At 58.1% G+C, this 16,900-nt stretch overlaps 4 protein-coding genes across 16 annotated transcripts in view; 3 read left to right on the forward strand and 1 right to left on the reverse strand.

The window, feature by feature from the left end:
• The window catches only part of CHRNB1 (cholinergic receptor nicotinic beta 1 subunit), a 20,915-nt gene extending 18,291 nt beyond the window's left edge, over window positions 1-2,624 (forward strand). For 4 of the 8 annotated variants that reach the window (XM_045083285.1, XM_045083286.1, XM_045083291.1 and 1 more), the window contains one exon: window positions 1,784-2,622. In XM_045083285.1, the coding sequence (XP_044939220.1) occupies window positions 1,784-1,927 (144 nt within the window). In that variant the 3' untranslated portion in view covers window positions 1,928-2,622. Of the gene's footprint in view, window positions 1-1,783 lie in introns of all 8 variants that reach the window. The other 4 variants (XM_045083290.1, XM_045083287.1, XM_045083288.1 and 1 more) reach the window with 2 other exon arrangements.
• ZBTB4 (zinc finger and BTB domain containing 4) overlaps window positions 1-6,639 on the reverse strand; it is a 15,877-nt gene extending 9,238 nt beyond the window's left edge. The window contains exons 1-2 of one of the 6 annotated variants that reach the window (XM_045083280.1): window positions 5,632-5,772; window positions 3,199-3,247 (exon numbers count right to left, since the gene is read on the reverse strand). The gene's annotated coding sequence lies outside the window, so the exon portion shown is untranslated. The other 5 variants (XM_004760294.3, XM_045083279.1, XM_045083283.1 and 2 more) reach the window with 5 other exon arrangements.
• Window positions 4,677-10,792, forward strand: SLC35G6 (solute carrier family 35 member G6). The gene is made up of 6 exons (XM_045083416.1): window positions 4,677-4,743; window positions 5,445-5,593; window positions 5,861-6,085; window positions 6,788-6,952; window positions 7,436-10,365; window positions 10,670-10,792. The coding sequence occupies exons 1-5, from the start codon at window positions 4,677-4,679 to the stop codon at window positions 8,447-8,449; spliced, it is 1,620 nt and encodes a 539-aa protein (XP_044939351.1). The 3' UTR covers window positions 8,450-10,365; window positions 10,670-10,792.
• POLR2A (RNA polymerase II subunit A) overlaps window positions 10,227-16,900 on the forward strand; it is a 22,777-nt gene continuing 16,103 nt past the window's right edge. Inside the window, exon 1 of the mRNA XM_004760299.3 lies at window positions 10,227-10,365. Coding sequence (XP_004760356.1) covers window positions 10,273-10,365 — 93 coding nt within the window. The 5' untranslated portion in view covers window positions 10,227-10,272. The remainder of the gene's footprint in view (window positions 10,366-16,900) is intronic.

Below are 16,900 nucleotides of genomic sequence, written 5' to 3' on the forward strand. Positions count from 1 at the left end.
GATATTTGGCTACAATATTATCATGCAATTTTCATGCAGTAAACCAGTCAACCCAAGTAAGCATCTCCCCCAGTTCTACCGGCCATTCTAGCAAATTCTTGAAGCTGAAGAGAGGGTCATGGGGAACCCCGACGTAGAACTGGCCGGCCAGAAGTATGGGAGGCCCAGACTCATGGCTTACATCTGGAGTGGGCCGGCTCAGGGGACTGAGTCCTTCATCTACGGGATCGTACTATACCTCTAGGGAGACAGTATCAGAATTGAGTCGAATTGTGGGACCCACAGCTGGCGTCCAAGAATTGGTCCATGTGCGAAAACCCCCCACGTTTGTTCTCAGAAGTAGAGAAGTAGTTCTCTAGTAGAGAACCAGTGGTGTTTCGTTTGTTTGTTTGTTTAACAGCAGTCGCTATTAACCTATTTACCTGCCCATCTAGTACCTTTTGTGAAAATCAGAGGAAGGGAAAAAAATTCGAAGAGGGACCCTTTCCTCCAGAGGAGGTAGCAGGCCTGCACGAGGGCGCACAGTGGAGGCTCACCTCCAGCCCTGCACTCCCCCCACCCCCAGTCGGCCAGGCCTGCCCACGTGCTCAGGCACGTGGCCTTGGCACCTACTGCCCCATGGCTGGGTACTGACAGCTAAGGTACCTGCACGAGGCCTGTCAGGGCTCCTGAGAACCACGGAGGTCCGAATCCCTCCCGGCCCTTAGAGATCCCCCAAAAACATCCTCATCATGGTCCCTGTAGCTGTCATTTAGGAAAATCCTTGTGTGACGAGCACAGTGCAAAGCATTTTATTTGCATCGACTCATGTCAACACTCAACAGGACTCCGGACAGCCACAGTGCGGTCTGTCATTGACCCCACTGTACAGATGAGTAAACGGAGGCTTGTAGTGTGCCAAACTCCTCACCGGAAAGGGGAGAGGATGCAGTGGTGGGGCCATCTGACACCCCCACCCCATCTCCCTGCTAACCAAGCCGGGGTCGGGACCCAGCTCGCCAGAGTTCAACTGCCCATCGCTGACAACTACCCTACGGGGTTTTATGGGAGGTGAAGACAGGAGTTTTGTGAGCCTGGGCAAGTTCCCTAACCTCTCCCTCTCTCTCAGGTTCTTTGTCTGTAAGGTGGAATAATGCGTCGTTCGCTTCGGAGGGCTGTCTATAGAGATCAAGCGAGCTCCTGACGGGGAGTACCTAGTACAGTACTTGGTACTCGGTTAAGTGCTCAGCAATCGCTATAGCTCTTATTATTATCTTGGAACTCAGTCCCGGAAAGTAGTGGGGGGATGTGGTAAAGAAGAGGAGGCAGAAATCAAGCTCAGGGCAGGTTGGTGGCTCTGTGGTTTTTTGTTTTTTATTTGTTTTCACGGTTTCCCCGTTCTTGACTGGCTATGTGACCTGAGAGGTGTGACGGAGGGGGTGCTCTGAGCGCCTCCTGCTGTTCCCTCTGCCTGAAATGTTCTTCCTCGGATAGCCCCACGCCTCGCTGCCCCACCTCCTTGAAGCCTTGTCCCAAGTCCCCTTCTCCAGGAGGCCTTCCTGGCCGCCCACACCTCCCTACACTTCCTAGCCCTCTCCTCTCCTTCCCTCCTTGGCACTTAGTGAAATACTGCTCGTTTCTCTCTGGAACGTAAGCTCCGAGGGAGGGAGGTGTCCCCTACTTGCTCACTGCTGTCACTGCGGCTGAGACCGGGGCCCGTGTGTAATGGGAGAATTCAAAAACATTTGGGGGAATGAATGGATCTGTCTTTTTCAAAGTCATCCCAGGGTCTGTCTGCCCTCAGGGAGGACGCCAGCCTCAGTGCAGACCGACCAGCCAGCAGCTGGAGAGGAGGAGGACGACACCACCACGACCGGGGCACGTACACTTTGCCCGATATGCTCCCAGGGTTTTTGCGTGGATTGTCGCACCGCACGATTTCCTCTAAGGTTGGTATTTATATCATCCCAATTTTACAGATCCGAAAACTGAGACTCGTGGGGCGCGGGGGGGTGGGAAGGCCCAGCTGAAGGTCATGAAGCACACGAGCACCAGAGTCAAAATCCAGACCCGGGCTCGTGTGAACTCGGACACGAGCTCTTTCCCCTCTGCCAGCCCACCAGATCCTGCTCTGAAGGGCCTACGGGCGGCCAGCGGGTGACAGACATCACCACTAAGGTCTCACGTGCTAAGCCCTAACTGTGTCACATCTGACTCCGCCCTTTCCTTGGCTCCCCGTGTCCAGCCCTCTCCAGGCTGGGTCGGACCGCCGCCAGGCTGGGGAATGGCTCTGGAAGCCTTCCCTTCCACCCACCTCTGGCCCCAGGACTAGCTCAGGCCCAAGGTTACTCCCCTGCCTCCAGGCCTACCTCCTGGCATCCAGCCCTCCTCTTGCTAAGGGTCCCTGTCCCCAGCCGGCTCAGGCCCTATGGACCCTGGGCTCGGAAACCTTCACTGGCCCCCACTCACTCGGGGGTAAAATTCAGACGGCTCAGCCAGCCATTCAAGGGTCCAGTTCCAATCTTCCTCTCCAATCCTGCCTTGTGTTAAGACTCCCCTCAGGCGGGGCGCCTGGGTGGCTCAGTGGTTTAAGCCGCTGCCTTCAGCTCAGGTCATGATCTCAGGGTCCTGGGATCGGGTCCCGCATTGGGCTCTCTGCTCGGCGGGGAGCCTGCTTCCCTCTCTCTCTCTCTGCCTGCCTCTCCATCTACTTGTGATCTCTCTCTGTCAAATAAATAAATAAAATATTAAAAAAAAAAAAAAGACTCCCTTCAGGCACCCAGGGTACTCTCCCACCTAACGTGGCCCCTGGCTCCCCATCTTTGCCTGCACTGGCTCTCCTGCCAGAGACGAAACCTCTCTCAACCTCTTCCCGAAGCCCACCAAAATGTAATTCAAATGTCACTTCCATCGTGGCCCTCCCTGACCCATAGGCCAAGACAGTCTCTCCTGTGCCTAGCTCATCAACATGGGGCACCCCTGTGGCCAGCACTCAGCACCCAACTGTAGGTCCTCACTGCCTGGGCTGGGACCCCCCACACCACTGTCAAAACATGCTGGTCTTCTAAGCTGGCCTAGTACAGGTGCTAGGTTCTTCAGAAACGGGGGAGAAGTGTGTGTGGGGGGGGTGGCGCACAGAGAGGCTCGCAGAAAGCTTCATTCAGAAAGGCAGCAGAGAATGGCCTGAAAGAGCACAGAATCTAGAGCTTTCTCTCTTACCAGCAAGGTGGCTTTGAGCAAATGACTTAACTTCTCTGGGTTCAGCTGTCTTCATTGGAAAAAGGGAGATGATTCGAACACCTCCTTCCACGGGGTGTTGCAAAGAGTACATGAATGAAGACGTGGAAAAGCACGGAGAGCAGGGCCCGGGACACTGTGCATGCTCGATCCGAGTTCACTGCCACTGCTATGGGCCCGGCCCTGAGAAGGGGGGCTGGCACGGGCAGAGCCCCCAGACTGGAGCTGCCGTCCAGGCACTTTCCCATGTGCCACTTATGTCCCCATCAGAAGACCAGGGCAGGGATCGAGTCCCATTTTACTTATGAGGAACCGAGGCTCCCTCAAGGCCAGAACTCTTCACATCTAGTCCAGACCCCCCTCCCCTCCAGCAGGCCATAATGGACCCGCTGTGTCTGCCTCCCACAGCAGCCAGCGGACCCCCACTCCCATGGCACCAAAGGGCCTGGCCCCAGTGCCCTCCTCACCCACTCCCTGCGCAGTACGTAAGCACCCCCCCCCCAGCCAGGCCAGGCGCAGCACACACACCTCTCACTCCTACACACACACACACACACACACACACACACACAGAGGTGAGGAAAACCTGTTCTGAGCAATCTGCCTCGTGAGTGAATTCCATTCCCAGACCCCTCCACAGGGGCAGGAGCTGCCCCGTGTGCGTCACAGAAGAGCAGGAAAAGCAGAGGTGGGGGCGGGGGGTAGAGAGGAGGGTGAAGCCAGAGGAGAGGACTGAAAACTTCGTGTTTCTTTTTTCCATGTCAGTGACAAGAGTCACACCCGGCCTTTACGTAAACACGGCCAAGAAGCCACCCGGGGCCAAGCTTAGTTTCCTTGCCACAGCCAGGCCTCTCCTCCCGGTGACCCTGACACGGACCCCGCACAAAGACCGGCCGGGCCACCCCAACAACACCCAGGCCTCCCGCCCGCTGCCCTTGCTCTGTCCCATATTTATCTCGCTCCCTCCTTCATAACAGATCCCCACAGCAGCCCCACACGGCCGCTCAGCCACACGGAAGGCAGGCACGCACACACGGCTCGCGCCTGATCTCCTGGGGCTGAGGCCCACATTGCCCTTGTCACGCCACCTCCCTCCCCACAAGTGTTTTCTGACCGGCTCGCCTCCCAGCCCCACAGCACAGACAGGCTCCCACAAACAACGTCACAAAAGAATCCCATAGAGAATGTTACAGACACACAACCTTGCCCTCGCCTGGCTGCCCACAATCCCATAAACACAACCTGTACGTTCCCCCAGCCCGGGGTCCACGGCCCCACAAGTACCTAGACATACCCTGGGGCCTTCTCACTTGCCACCCAGATCCTGGGGACCTGAGTTCTAGACCTGCTTCCCCCCACCGTGCAACTCACTCAACACGCAGACCCACAAACCCTGCGGGCGGGCCATCCTCGCCAACACAGGGCCACACCTCAGCAGGGCACAGAAAGGGGACCCGGACATGACACCTTCTGACCCAGAGGCACACAACAGCCCCCTCCAGACAGGCACATACCCGCCGCCCGCAGGTGCCCTCCACAGCACATACCCTAACCACGCCAGCTGCGCAGAAAACAACAGTTCATAAATAGTTCATTTGTGCAAGAAAACACATGCCAGCAGCAAACATACATAAAACCACACATCTGACAAAACTCCGCATGGATTGTGCGCTGCTTTCCTATGCGGACCTGTCACGCAGAGCCACAGGGCCACCTCTTGTAATTCTGCCCCACACCCCTGGACACCCCTCCACCAGGCTCTCTGTCCCCGTGGCTCAGGCAGGGCCCTACCCGGACCCCTGGCCGCCGGACCAGCAAACGGTGGCGCCCGGGGAGAGGTTTACCTTGCCCCACAACACAGCAGGAGACACACAATCTCCGGGACTCACAGTCACAACCCTGCCCCGACGGCACAGCGGCTCCGGGGCCCCTGCTCGCCCTGCGCACCCCGCACACCCCAACTCCGGGGCGCTGGGCGGCCCACCCCTCCCCCTCTCTGCCTGGCTCCTACGCCATCGCCCTCCCAGCAGCTTGCAGCGCCGGCCCGGGCTCACACCCGCCCCACCCCACCCCCAACCTGCCCCACGGAGGGGTGGGGGGCGCCAGGCTGCAGAATTAACCCTTCGGGAGGGGAGGGAGCACGACCCCCTCCCCGGCCCTGGGCGATCGCGCCCCCCGGCCGTCGCCGGGTCGGACGCCGCACCGGGGCCCCCTTAGTCGCCCCCCAGCGCCGCGCGCGCCTGGAGGCGGGGCCAGACTCAGCCCCCGACCCCTGAGCCCCCAGGTCAACCCCAGAGGGGAGCGGTCGCGGCGCGGGGCGCGGCTCGGGCCCCCGCGGCGCCGGGCAGGCGGGGAGGGGGCCCGGCTGTTGGCTCCGGTCCGCCCTGGCCCTGCCCGGTTCGCCCCGGGGCCCACCTGACTGCGATGGCGCCGCGTCCGCCAGGCCCGGCTCATCCCCGTGGCCGCCCCCGGCCGCTCCGGTTTCGCCCGCCTCCAGCTCCGGCTCCGGCTCCGGCTCCGGCCCCGGCCCCCCCAGCGCCCGGCCCCGGCCCGGCCCCGCCGCCGCCGCCGCCGCCGCCGCCGCCGCTGACATCATCGGCTCCCCCCGCCCCGGTCCTACCCCCACCCCCACCCCCGGAAACAGTACCCCCCCAGCGCCGCCGCCGCCGAGAGGAGGCCGGCGCAGCGCAGCCGACACCGACGCAGGGCTCCCGGCTCAGGCTCCGGGGAGAGCGCGCCCGACGGCCTCGGCCGGGACGGATCCCGGGACAGAAACGGCGCCGCGCCGGGCCGCCGGACGGGTGGACCCCAAGCGGGCGCGGGTCTGGCCGCGGCACCCCCGCGGGCCCTTACGACCACCCACGCCCTGGCAAAGGGACGCCCCCCCCACCCTCACCCCCCCCCCCGCGCCCTGCACGCCCTTCACTCGGCGGGGCCCAGCGCCCAGGGCACGCACACCCTCTCCGCACACACACACAACATGGCAGGTTCGCGATCCGGCCCAATGGGACCCATAGACCCAGGCTCAGCACACTCACAGGGCCGGCCCTGGACGCACGCACTTGCCCACCCCCCTCCCCAGAAAGGCACAGAGCCCCCCATCAGGCTGCAGTCCAGACAGGCCCCAGCCCAAAAGAAGTGACTACCGGTGCAGATGAACACGCAGCTCGAATTTTGTCCCCACCGGCAGAAACCTCCACATCTATACACTCGTGCATAAATGCAGAGGCCTTGGTGTGCGCCTCCTGGGACACCACCAACAACACACCAGGTGTGAGCACACACAGAACAAACACGCATTCCTGAAACTTCAGAGGGACAGTCCCAGAGACTCCTCCCTGGCCTTTAAAAATTCGGAGCTGGGGAGACCCTGGAGCCAGCCCTCAGAGCTCCTTCAGCAAAACCTTTCTGAAACAAGGTGAGACATACATAAACAAAGTTACATAAAGCCAAAGAAGTCTCATCACAGGGCTACTCAGAAGGAGAGAAAGAAAGAAAAAAAAAGGAATGAGACAATCTTGGGAGTCAGACAGACATACAGCCAGCCGGGTTGGAAACAATGAGAAACTAGGCCCACCCCCACCTCAGGAAGGTTCCAGGGAAGAACCTCCCCCCCCCTTCAGGAAGGTTCCAGGGAAGAACCCCACTCCCACTCCAGCCAGGTCACAAGGGCTGGAGCTCCGAAGGGCCCAGGGTCCCTGAGCCAGGAGTAGAGGAGGAAGTCCAAGGAAAGATGGTGAGTGTGGGGGTCAGGGAGGCATGGCCCCCTTCCCGGAGCTCCTGGCTGCTCCCTTTTGTCTCTTCCCCTCTAACTTTCCCAGCTGTCCTGGAGACACCCACAAATGAAACTCACAATGGTGTACCCAGGCATCCACGGAACCTGTGACATCATACCGATGCCCAGCATCTGAGGCTGCCTTCCCGTCCCCAAACCAACAGAGCCCCCCAGGTCCTTTTTCTTCTCCTGCGAACAGCCTACCCAGAGAAACACAATACTCCGAGACCGCTTACCCCTTGCTTCCTGCTTTAGAGGCCCCAGGCCTGTACTGTACCCCCTCATCCAGTTTCGGGCCCTTTCTAGCTCCTGAGGGTTCTCAGCAAGACAGCCCGACCCCACTACTGTCCCGTGAGGTCCCAGATCCCACCCTGGCATTCACCCCACCCCCTGCTCCCCGGGGCCACGGCTGCCCTAATGCCCCAGCTCCTTTCTCCCCCACAGGCTGGCAATCACCCTTACTTCAACCTGCCCGACTTCACCCAGCCATCGCCGCCCTCCACTCCGGCCAGCCTCCCCCCGCACCAGCGCTGCCGGCCCTCCGATGCCACCAAGGGCCTGCTCGTGGCCCTGCTGGGTGGGGGCCTGCCTGCTGGCTTTGTGGGCCCCTTCTCCCGCATGGCTTACCAGGCCTCTCGCTTACCCTCGCTGGAGCTGCTCATCTGTCGCTGTCTCTTTCACCTCCCCATTGCGCTGCTACTGAAAGTGCGTGGTGACCCCCTGTTGGGACCTCCCGATGTCCGGGGCCGGGCCTGCCTCCATGCCCTGCTCAACGTCCTCAGCATTGGGTGCGCCTACAGCGCGGTTCAGGTGGTGCCTGCTGGCAATGCAGCCACGGTCCGTAAGGGCTCATCCACCGTCTGCTCTGCCCTCCTCGCCCTCTGCCTCGAGAGCCAGGGTCTCAGCGGCTACGACTGGTGTGGTCTGTTGGGCAGCACCCTGGGACTCATCATCATTGTGGGACCTGGACTAGGGACGCTGCAGGAGGGGACCACGGGCCTCTACACCGCCCTGGGCTACGTGCTTGCATTCCTGGGCGGCCTGGCACTGTCGCTGGGGCTCCTGGTCTATCGTTCCCTGGACTTTCCCTCTTGCCTGCCGACAGTGGCCTTCCTGTTTGGCTTGGTGGGGCTGGTGGGCTCGGTGCCAGGCCTCTTCATACTGCAGACCCCTGTGCTGCCCAGTGATCCTCTGAGTTGGAGCTGTGTGGGGGCCGTGGGGATCCTCGCCCTGGTCTCCTTTGTGTGCGTGAGCTATGCAGTCACGAAAGCCCACCCCGCCCTGGTGTGTGCCGTCCTGCATTCCGAGGTGGTGGTGGCCTTGATGCTGCAGTATTACGTGCTCTATGAGACCGTGGCGCCTTCTGACATCATGGGGGCAGGGGTGGTGTTGGGCAGCATCGCCATCATCACCGCCCAGAACCTCAGCTGTGAGAGGGAGGGGCAGGTGGAGGAGTGAGATCCAACCCAAGAGCCTGGGGGTTGGGGGGGCAGGGGGAAATAGAAGGAGGAGAGACTGGAATACAAACATGGGAGAAGCAGCGACCAGAAAAGAGCTAATACCGGAGAGGGACACCCCTTGGAGTTAAGGGTGGAGAGGGGCTCTGCCTAGATCTGGAACAAGCGTGGGGACCAAAACATGTGATGTCTAGGCTGGGGCTTGGGGATCAGGGCATAACTACAGGGCAAGTGAGGTCAGAGGAGCCAACGGAGGGGCTGAGAGGCAGGCCCGCCATGAGCCATGGGGAGGATTTTTCCCTCAGCAGCAGAGAGAAGAAAGAGCATTGGGGCTGGAGTGTTTGGGGGTGTTTTCAGGCAAAGGGACAGAGCAAGCAGCTGGGGTCAGGGAATGTGCCTCCCCAGCCCCCACGAGACACGGTTTCCTTCCCTCATGGTTATGCCTCCTCCCCCGGGGTGGGGTGTGACGTGACACTGACATCAAACAAGGATCACTCTGAATGTGGCTGTGCAGTTGGTGTCATCTCTGCTTTGGAAGGAGAGTGAAAGTCCTACTGCGCTCTCATTGGAGAATCCCTTGGGATCCCTGGCCCCCCCCGCCCCCGCCAATCTGGTTTCTGAAATATTCTGGAAGGGGATAGGATTTCCTAACGTTCAGACGCCTTGACCCTGAATCCCCCAGGACTTCTGTGTCCCGCCCCGTGGCTAATCTGCTTTTCCTGGATTGTCGCGGTCCCATGATCTCTCCCGGACAGTGGCCAGCCTCCTTCCGGAGAAGGCCCCCTGAGCGGCTCGGGCCGGGGGCTCCCGGGCCAGAGTTCCGTATTGCACTCCTTGGGAGGCCAGGAGGTACCCACCCGTCCCAGGAGGCCGCTCGACAAATACCAGCTACTTCCGGACAAGCGATTGGCCTCGCCATCTTGATCGGTTCATGCATATTCAGCGTGGCTACTGCATATTCATGAGCAAGGACGGCCCCCGGCGCTCCACACCCTCCCCCTCCCGGAACCCTCTTGGGAGGATCCGACCGGCCCCGCCTCCTTCATTACCGATTCGCAGAACAGACCATTTTCCAGCGGAGGGAAGGGGGGTAAATATTCATGGGAGACTTTTGCTGAGGACGAAAGCACGGTCCAACCTAGAATAAAAGCGGCCTGTATTCCACCTCGGTTCTTTAAACTTAAATCTCAGGGCGGGAGGGAGCAGAACGGGCAGGCGGCGGGGTAAAACACGTTCCCCTCGCCCGCGTCCCTTCTAAAGGTCGCCCAACCAGGGAGCCGGGGAGGGCCGACCAACGACTCGGGCGCGCGCTCCGTGCAGGCCGGCGCAGTCGACCCCGTAGCGCAAGGGAGGGCGGGAAAGGAAGGGGCGGGGATGTAGGGGCGAGTCTATAAAGGGCGTCATTCGGCCAGTTCGCTCCTCAGAAGCGCCGAGAGCGCGGCCGGGACGGTTGGAGAAGAAGGCGGCTCCCGGAAGGGGGAGAGACAAACTGCCGTAACCTCTGCCGTTCAGGAGCCCGGTTACTTATTTATTCGTTACCCTTTTTCTTCTTCCTCCCCCCCGAAACCTTTTCCTTCCCCCCCTTTCTTTTTTTCCCTTTTTGGGAGACGAAAAATCTCCGGAAAGGGGGAGGAGAGCTCCTTTCGCTCCTTTTTCACTTCCCCGCCTCCTTCCCTCCCCCACCTCTCCCTCCTCCGGCTTTTTCCTCCCAACTCGGGGAGGTCCTTCCCGGCGGCCGCCCCGACGGGGTCTGAGCACCTAGGCGGAGGCGGCGCAGGGTTTTTGTAGAGAGGTTTGCGCCTGCGCAGCGCGCCGGCCTCCGCGATGCACGGGGGCGGCCCCCCCTCCGGGGACAGCGCATGCCCGCTGCGCACCATCAAGCGAGTGCAATTCGGAGTCCTCAGTCCGGATGAACTGGTAAGCGGTGGTGCCCTCTACTCCCTGCCGCGGCGCGGGCGGGGCCCGACGGTGGCCGCCAGGGGGACGGGCCGCCAGAGCCGAGTGTCGCGAGGGTGTGAGCGAGCTCGGCGCTGGGTCCGGGATGGGGGCCGGGACGCCGCCGCTGGCGGGGGGCAGATCGGGTCCCCGACGCCGAACGACGGTTGATCATCCCGGGGCTGGGGTGGCGGGCGCTGAGCAAGTTCGGATGCGAAGCTGGACCCCACATCTTTGTTCCCCCGTCCCCTTCCACACTATTCACTGGACGCCCGCTGTGTGATAGATGCGACAGATACTGAGGTCGTGAAGCCGGAGGAGACGCAGGAGGACCCTGCCTTCTTCCACTGGCAGTGTCGGTGGGAGGGGGCGGCCGACAGTCAACATACAAATAAAGGAGCAAACCAGACAGCTGAGTTCTTGTCTAGTGCTTTGGATGGAGGGAAGGGGAGTTACCGAGGGGTGAGGCTTCTGTGGGCCGGGTGATGTCAGGGTGCGGGAAGCCCCCTCTGGGGAGGTGGTGCTTCCTGGATGAAGAGGAGGCAGCCAGTTCTCTGGGCCACAGATCCCAGACCGACAGCTTGTCAGACGGAGGAGACAGCAGGTGCAAAGGGCCCGGGGGAGCCATGAACTTGGTGTGTCCCAGGGGCGGGAAGAAGTGCCAGTGCGACTGGGGTTTAGAAGGGTGAGGAGAGTTAGTAAAACGGGCTGGAGAGACATGAGGGTGGGCATGCCTGGTGGGATGTTGTAAGTCATAGTAAGGAACCTGAGTTTAATTTCATTTTGAAGAGGAAGCCTTTGGAGAATTGTAAGCCGGAGAGTGACCTCAAGTTTACATTCAAAACAAAACTAGTAGTGCTTTGGTTGCCCTCTGAAAAGCTGATTGTGGGGGAGGGCTAAGGAGGAGGGTGGGAGAGATCAGGGCGGAGGGGGTTTGGGGGGAGAGCTGCTGGTGACTCGGACTCCTTTGTGGAGTGAGCTGGCGGGAGCCAGGTGTCTGGGGAGAATGGCCGCGTTTGTGGATGGAGACCTTTTTGCTGGAGGACAAGGCATAGCTGCTTGAGAGTTAGGAGTTAGAGCCTCCTGAGCTCACATCATACCAAACCATAAATTCCAGATGCAGTTAAGCTTTAACTCCAAAAAGCAAAACTGCAGAGCTCCAGCGCAGTAGAGAAGGCTTGTGGGGGCTGATTCCAGGGGCAGAACCCCTTCGTGGTAATGAATGAATGAATTAGCGGTAAATTTTGAGTGCCTGTCATGTGGCCAGGCACTGAGCGAAGCATTTTTTTCTTTTAAGATTTTAAGTAATCTCTGCACCATAACAAGGGCCCAAACTCACAACGCAGAGATCAGGAGTCACATGCCCCTCCGACGGAGCCAGTCAGAAGCCCCAGCATTTTGTATACAAGGAAGAACAGGGCATGTTTCACTGTGTAAAAATAAGAGCCACTTGTCTTTTTCAGGGGCACCATGGACACCTAAGAGACAGTTTGGGAAAGGATATTTGCACTGTGGTAGTCAAGGTTTGGTTTCTTGATACACAGGGACCACTTACAAATCAGTAGGAAAAGCACACACCTACACAAACAAATAAAGGATACAAATCAGCAGCTCCCAGAAGTTACAAATGGCCAATAAAAAGATACTAATAAAGACATGCAAATTAAAGTTTTTTCCTTTATCTGATCTTTTCTCTGCTGGCCAGTATTGGGAAGTAGGCATGCTTACATATGGTTGGTAGCAGGATAAACTGTTAACAGCGTTTTTAGGGGACAGTCTGACAGTTCTGTCCATCGTTTGATGTTTGTTCTTTGGTCCAGCATTACCACTTCTAAAATTTTGTCCTTAAAGAAAAAGCTCTGAATTTCTCTTCTCAAGCATGCCCTTCCCCGGGTCTTGCCTGGTTTAGCAAGCACACAGTGGCCATACCATTTCCCTGCTAACTCAGGCCAGACACCTGAAAGGCATCTTTGCTACTTCTCCTCACAACTTCCCCTTGGTCCGTCTGTCAGTCTGTCAGCTTTGCCTTTCAAACCTGCCTGGAATCTGGCCATTTATGACCATCTCCATCTGGACCACCTTGTCCCAGCCCACCATCCTCTTTCCCATGAGCTCTGCAGTAGCCCTACCCCTTCTCTGTTCCTTCCGCTGTTCTCAGAGCTGCTAGAGAGCTCTTTTTTTATCGTGTCTCCCCCGCACGGAATCCTCTGAGAGGATCCACACTGCTTACTCGGAGCTGTAGTGAGGTCCTGGCTAATCTGGCCCCGCCTGCCTCTCCAGCCCATTACCAACCAGACTCCTCTTTGGGTCTTTAAGCACAAGGACCTGCCTGTTCTTCCAACACCATGAGTTCAGTTCTGCCTCAAGGGCTTTATTACTCCCTGTTCCTGCTGCTTAGCACAGTATTGCCCAGACCTACCCAGGCTTACTCCTTTCTGTCCTGTCATTAGCACGACTGTCCTGAGCACCCTGTTTAAATAGCATCCCCCCTGCATCCTGTAACTCCTGGTCTTAATTTTAAGTAATCTCTACACCGTGTTGGGTTCCAATTTACAACCCCAGAATCAAGAGTTGCATGCTTCTGGCGCCTGGGTGGCTCCATCGTTAAGCCTCTGTCTTCAGCTCAGGTCATGGTCCCAGGGTCCTGGGATCCGTCCCGCATCAGGCTCCTGCTCAGCAGGAAATCTGCTTCTCCCTCTCCCACTCCCCCTGCTTGTGTTCCCTCTCTCGCTCTCTCTGTCAAATAAATTAAAAATCTTAAAAAAAAAAAGTTGCGTGCTCTTCTGCCCGAGCCCATGGGGAGACCTCTGACGCCAGTCTTGACTTTATTTTACTGTGTAGTTTGGCATTGTCTGAGAGGATCTGTTTTTCTGTTTCTTGCTCTCTCAGGAGAATATAAATTTCACGAGGGACCCCGTGCTCGCCTTTGTAATTTCAGGATTTCAAAGTGTGCCTGGTACATAATCATGGTGTAATGAGAATGAGTTAAATTAGTGAGTGAAGGAAGTAATCGGAAAGGACACAAAGAAATGTGTAGAAGGGTTTTCATTACAACATTGTTTGGATATGATACTGCTTGAAATTATAAATTGTCTCCATATTTACCGATAGGAGTTCTGTGGAGTTACCTCGGGGTGTGCTCTTAGACTAGAACAGATCTTCCCAACAGGCTAAGTCCCCTGTTCCCAGACCGTGCTGTGCTCCCGCAGCAGGCTGTTGGCTCAGTGAGAGATTGTAAGTTTTCAAGAGAAGTACAAGGTGAGCTACAGTCCGCCGTCCTGGGAACTGGGAGTTTCTGATAGTCTCCTTTCGACATTAGGTGGCGCCAAACCCCTTTCGGTGACGTCATTATCGCGGGGAAGCTGGGTCTTTAGCAGTTCCCAAACTCAGGCCAAAAAAATCAGGGTGGTGCTGTCCCCTGGGATTCCAAGATCTGCCAGGTTGTACCCGGCCCGACAGGTGTCAGAGTGTCATTGTGGTTATTTGGGAAATAAAAGCAATATTTCTTTAACATTGAAATCTCTATTTACAGGTGTTTTTGTAGATGGCTACAAAGTGGTAGGGGACATAGGTATTTGTTAAGTCGTCTGGGCCTGGACCCTGGAAGTGCTGGGAAAGTTGCTGACGCACTTGAGCCCCCAAGGGCACTGTGAACCAAAGTTCAGGGATCTGAGAAGGAAGTTACCAGGATGCAGAGTGAGGCCGTGTTCTTGGAAGAGTGAGAACGTGTCTGCATTTTATAAACCCCATGGCTGACTGTTCACAAAACAGAGGCCGCCTCTGGTGGGGGCGCAGGGTAGGGGGGCTTTAATTTCTCCCTGTGGTGTTCGCAGCTGGGACAGTGCTCCTGTGTCTGAGGGAAGAGTAGATCGCTCCGCTGGGCGTAGGAGGGTTGGTAAGGGGCCTCTTGTGGAACAGGCGGTGTTTAAGAGTCGTGCGTTCTAGAAGTCATGGGGAAGGTGTATGTCAAGTCCTGAGGGCTCTTGGGATTCACTGCGAGACAGAGCTGTGGCCTCTGCCGTTATGTGGTTTGGATGTTGCGGAGTCCTGAGGTGGAGGCAGCCCTGGAGGGTCCTGCGCTCAGGCTCTCTGCAGAGCTGCTAGGAAGTCAGCAGAGCAGGGAGCCAGCCACGCTGGAAGAAGTTGGCTCCTGTTCGTTACAGCAATTGTCTACTGTGAATAGCACCAGATTATTTATTTATGCCCCAGTTTATTCCAAGAAGAATTTAGAACATACTATACCCTTCTAGATGTGCCCTATGTTGGTGGACCAGAAGCTTATTCTTGTCTTCAAGTTATTTATAATCCCGGGGTGCGGGTGCCTGGGGGTCTCAGTCGCTTAAGCGACTGCCTTCGGCTCAGGTCATGTTCCTAGGGTTGTGGGATTAAGTCCCTCATTGGGCTTCTTGTTCAGAAGGGAGCCTGCTTCAACCTCTGCCTGCTGCTCCCCCTGCCTGCACCATCTCTCTCTCTCTCTCTCTTTCTCAAACAGATAAATAAATCTTTAAAAAAGGGGGGGGAAGACTGGGTGGCTCAGTGGTTTAAAGCCTCTGCCTTCGGCTCAGGTCATGATCCCAGGGTCCTGGGATCGAGCCACGTATCGGGCTCTCTGCTCAGCAGGGAGCCTGCTTCCCCCTCTCTCTCTCTGCCTGCCTCTCTGTCTGTCAAATAAATAAATAAAATCTTAAAAAAATAAAAAGGGATTAAGGGTGGGATTTCCTGCACACTGTACAAGTGTTTACCGGTGCCGTGCTAGGTGCTGACAGAAAGCAAAGGAAACCTGATCCTTGCCCTCGAGGGTTGCAGTCCAGTGGGAGAGTCAGATGAGTAAATAGGAACAGATGTTGGGGCCCAGAGCCCTGCTGGCATGTGGGGTGGGACGGACTCCATCCCAGGACCTGGTTGTGCCCTGCACCAGAGGCAGACCCTTATCTGAGCCACGCCGGGTGCCCTTAAGATTTTATTCTTCAGTAATCTCTATGTCCACCGTGGGGCTTGGACTCAGGACTCCAAAGTCAAGTCACATGCTCCACCCCTGAGCCAGCCAGGTGCCCCTTAAGAGAAAGAATATTTGCTGGGGATCTGCGGCAGGCATCTGTCCTGCGGCCTTGGGCAGCTCCTGGGAGCAGCCACCCCTCAGAACGCTAAATAACCCTTGTCAGACGACACCGGGCGCCTGACCCCTCTCACATAGGTAGCGAGAAGAAGGGTTGGGGGCTAACGTGGTTTGTATATAATCCGAAGTGACAGTTTGTTACCTTGTGGTAGGGAGAGAGTCCAGAAGCTTCCAAGACAGCTCCTGGCCCCATCTTGATGCTTGGAAGCAGAAGAGTCCTTAGCAGGTGGGTGGCTTGGTGGGCACAGCAGTCCGTCTTTTCTCCAGGCTCTCTGAAGGCACTTCCAGCAGCCGGGGGCCCTGGCAGTTGAGATCAGTGTAACAGACAGTCACCAGGAGCCGTGAGACCCAGGAGGACAGAGAGATGCTGGCCGCTGGGAGATGCTGGTACTCTCCAGGGAGGCAGTGGTGGGGGGTTAGAGAAGTGCAGAGGTGCTCATTTCTGTCCTGCTGTCCTGCCGAGCTCTCGGATGTCATGCCGAGCGCAGGAGGGTGTGAAGACTGGATTTCCTTGTAGAAGGCGCCCCAGCTGTGGGGGTGGGTGGAGAGAGGTAGGCTGGCCGCCTTTGATGCCAACCCACAGGAAGGCCCAGCCTGAGGCAGTGGCTGGAGGCTCTGAGGCTGGTGGGAGGTGCAGACAGCCGGGCCAGGTGCTGGGGCAAGATCAGATCAGGGCGGGTGTTTTCCTGAGCGCCTGCCTCGTGCTGGGCTTAAGCAGGTCCAAGACATTACTTGGTCCCGCGTGACAGAGCCGGGAGGTGGACCAGAGGCCTCCAGCTCCAGCCCACGCCCTGGTAACCAGTCTGTCTGTTAGAGCCTGGGAGAGCGAGGAGGGAGTGCAAGTGCGGGAGAGGGAGAAGCAGAGCCCCTGCTGAGGAGGGAGCCCAGTCGCGGGGCTCCATCCCAGGACCTGCAGATGATGACCTGAGCTGAAGGCAGACGCTCAACTGACTGAGTCCCCCAGGCGCCCCTTGATTCAGTAAATAGTTTGATATATGAATCTGGAGTTTAGGAGAAAGGGGAGGCGGAGATCCGGGCGTTACCGGGGTAGAGGGAGCGCTGGGGATGGCAGGCCCGCTGCCTCGAGGGTGTGGATGAGCTGAAACCTGGGGGCAGAGCGGAGTTTGAGGGACAGTGGGAAGCAGAGGAGCCGGGGAAGGAGATGAAGGTGGAAGGGCGGCAGGGGCTCCCATGCAGGCGGTCCCTGTGTCTTAGGCAGATGAGCTCTGAGTGGGACGGTGTGCGGGGCAGGGGGCCGCTCCTCAGTCTGTTGGGCCTGCTTTCAGGGCTGCGGCGGTGGCGGTGGCGGGGGCATGGATCACTACTGTGGGCCGGCAGGGGCTCCCTTCCCTTTGCCGCCCCCCACCCATCCACCCCCACCCCCATGATGCCGTGGAAACA

Source organism: Mustela putorius, unplaced genomic scaffold (genome assembly GCF_011764305.1).
Source record: "Mustela putorius furo isolate JIRA1106 unplaced genomic scaffold, ASM1176430v1.1 tig00000695_pilon_pilon_pilon, whole genome shotgun sequence".
In the NCBI taxonomy this organism is placed as follows: domain Eukaryota; kingdom Metazoa; phylum Chordata; class Mammalia; order Carnivora; family Mustelidae; genus Mustela; species Mustela putorius.

Coding starts and splice junctions, on each gene's coding strand:
- SLC35G6 (XM_045083416.1), top strand. CDS start 4,677: ATGACACCTTCTGACCCAGAGGCACACAACAGCCCCCTCCAGACAGGC. Junction 5,594..5,860: donor GGGCCCGGCTGTTGGCTCCG/GTCCGCCCTGGC, acceptor CCCCGGAAACAG/TACCCCCCCAGCGCCGCCGC. Junction 6,953..7,435: donor AGGAAGTCCAAGGAAAGATG/GTGAGTGTGGGG, acceptor TCTCCCCCACAG/GCTGGCAATCACCCTTACTT.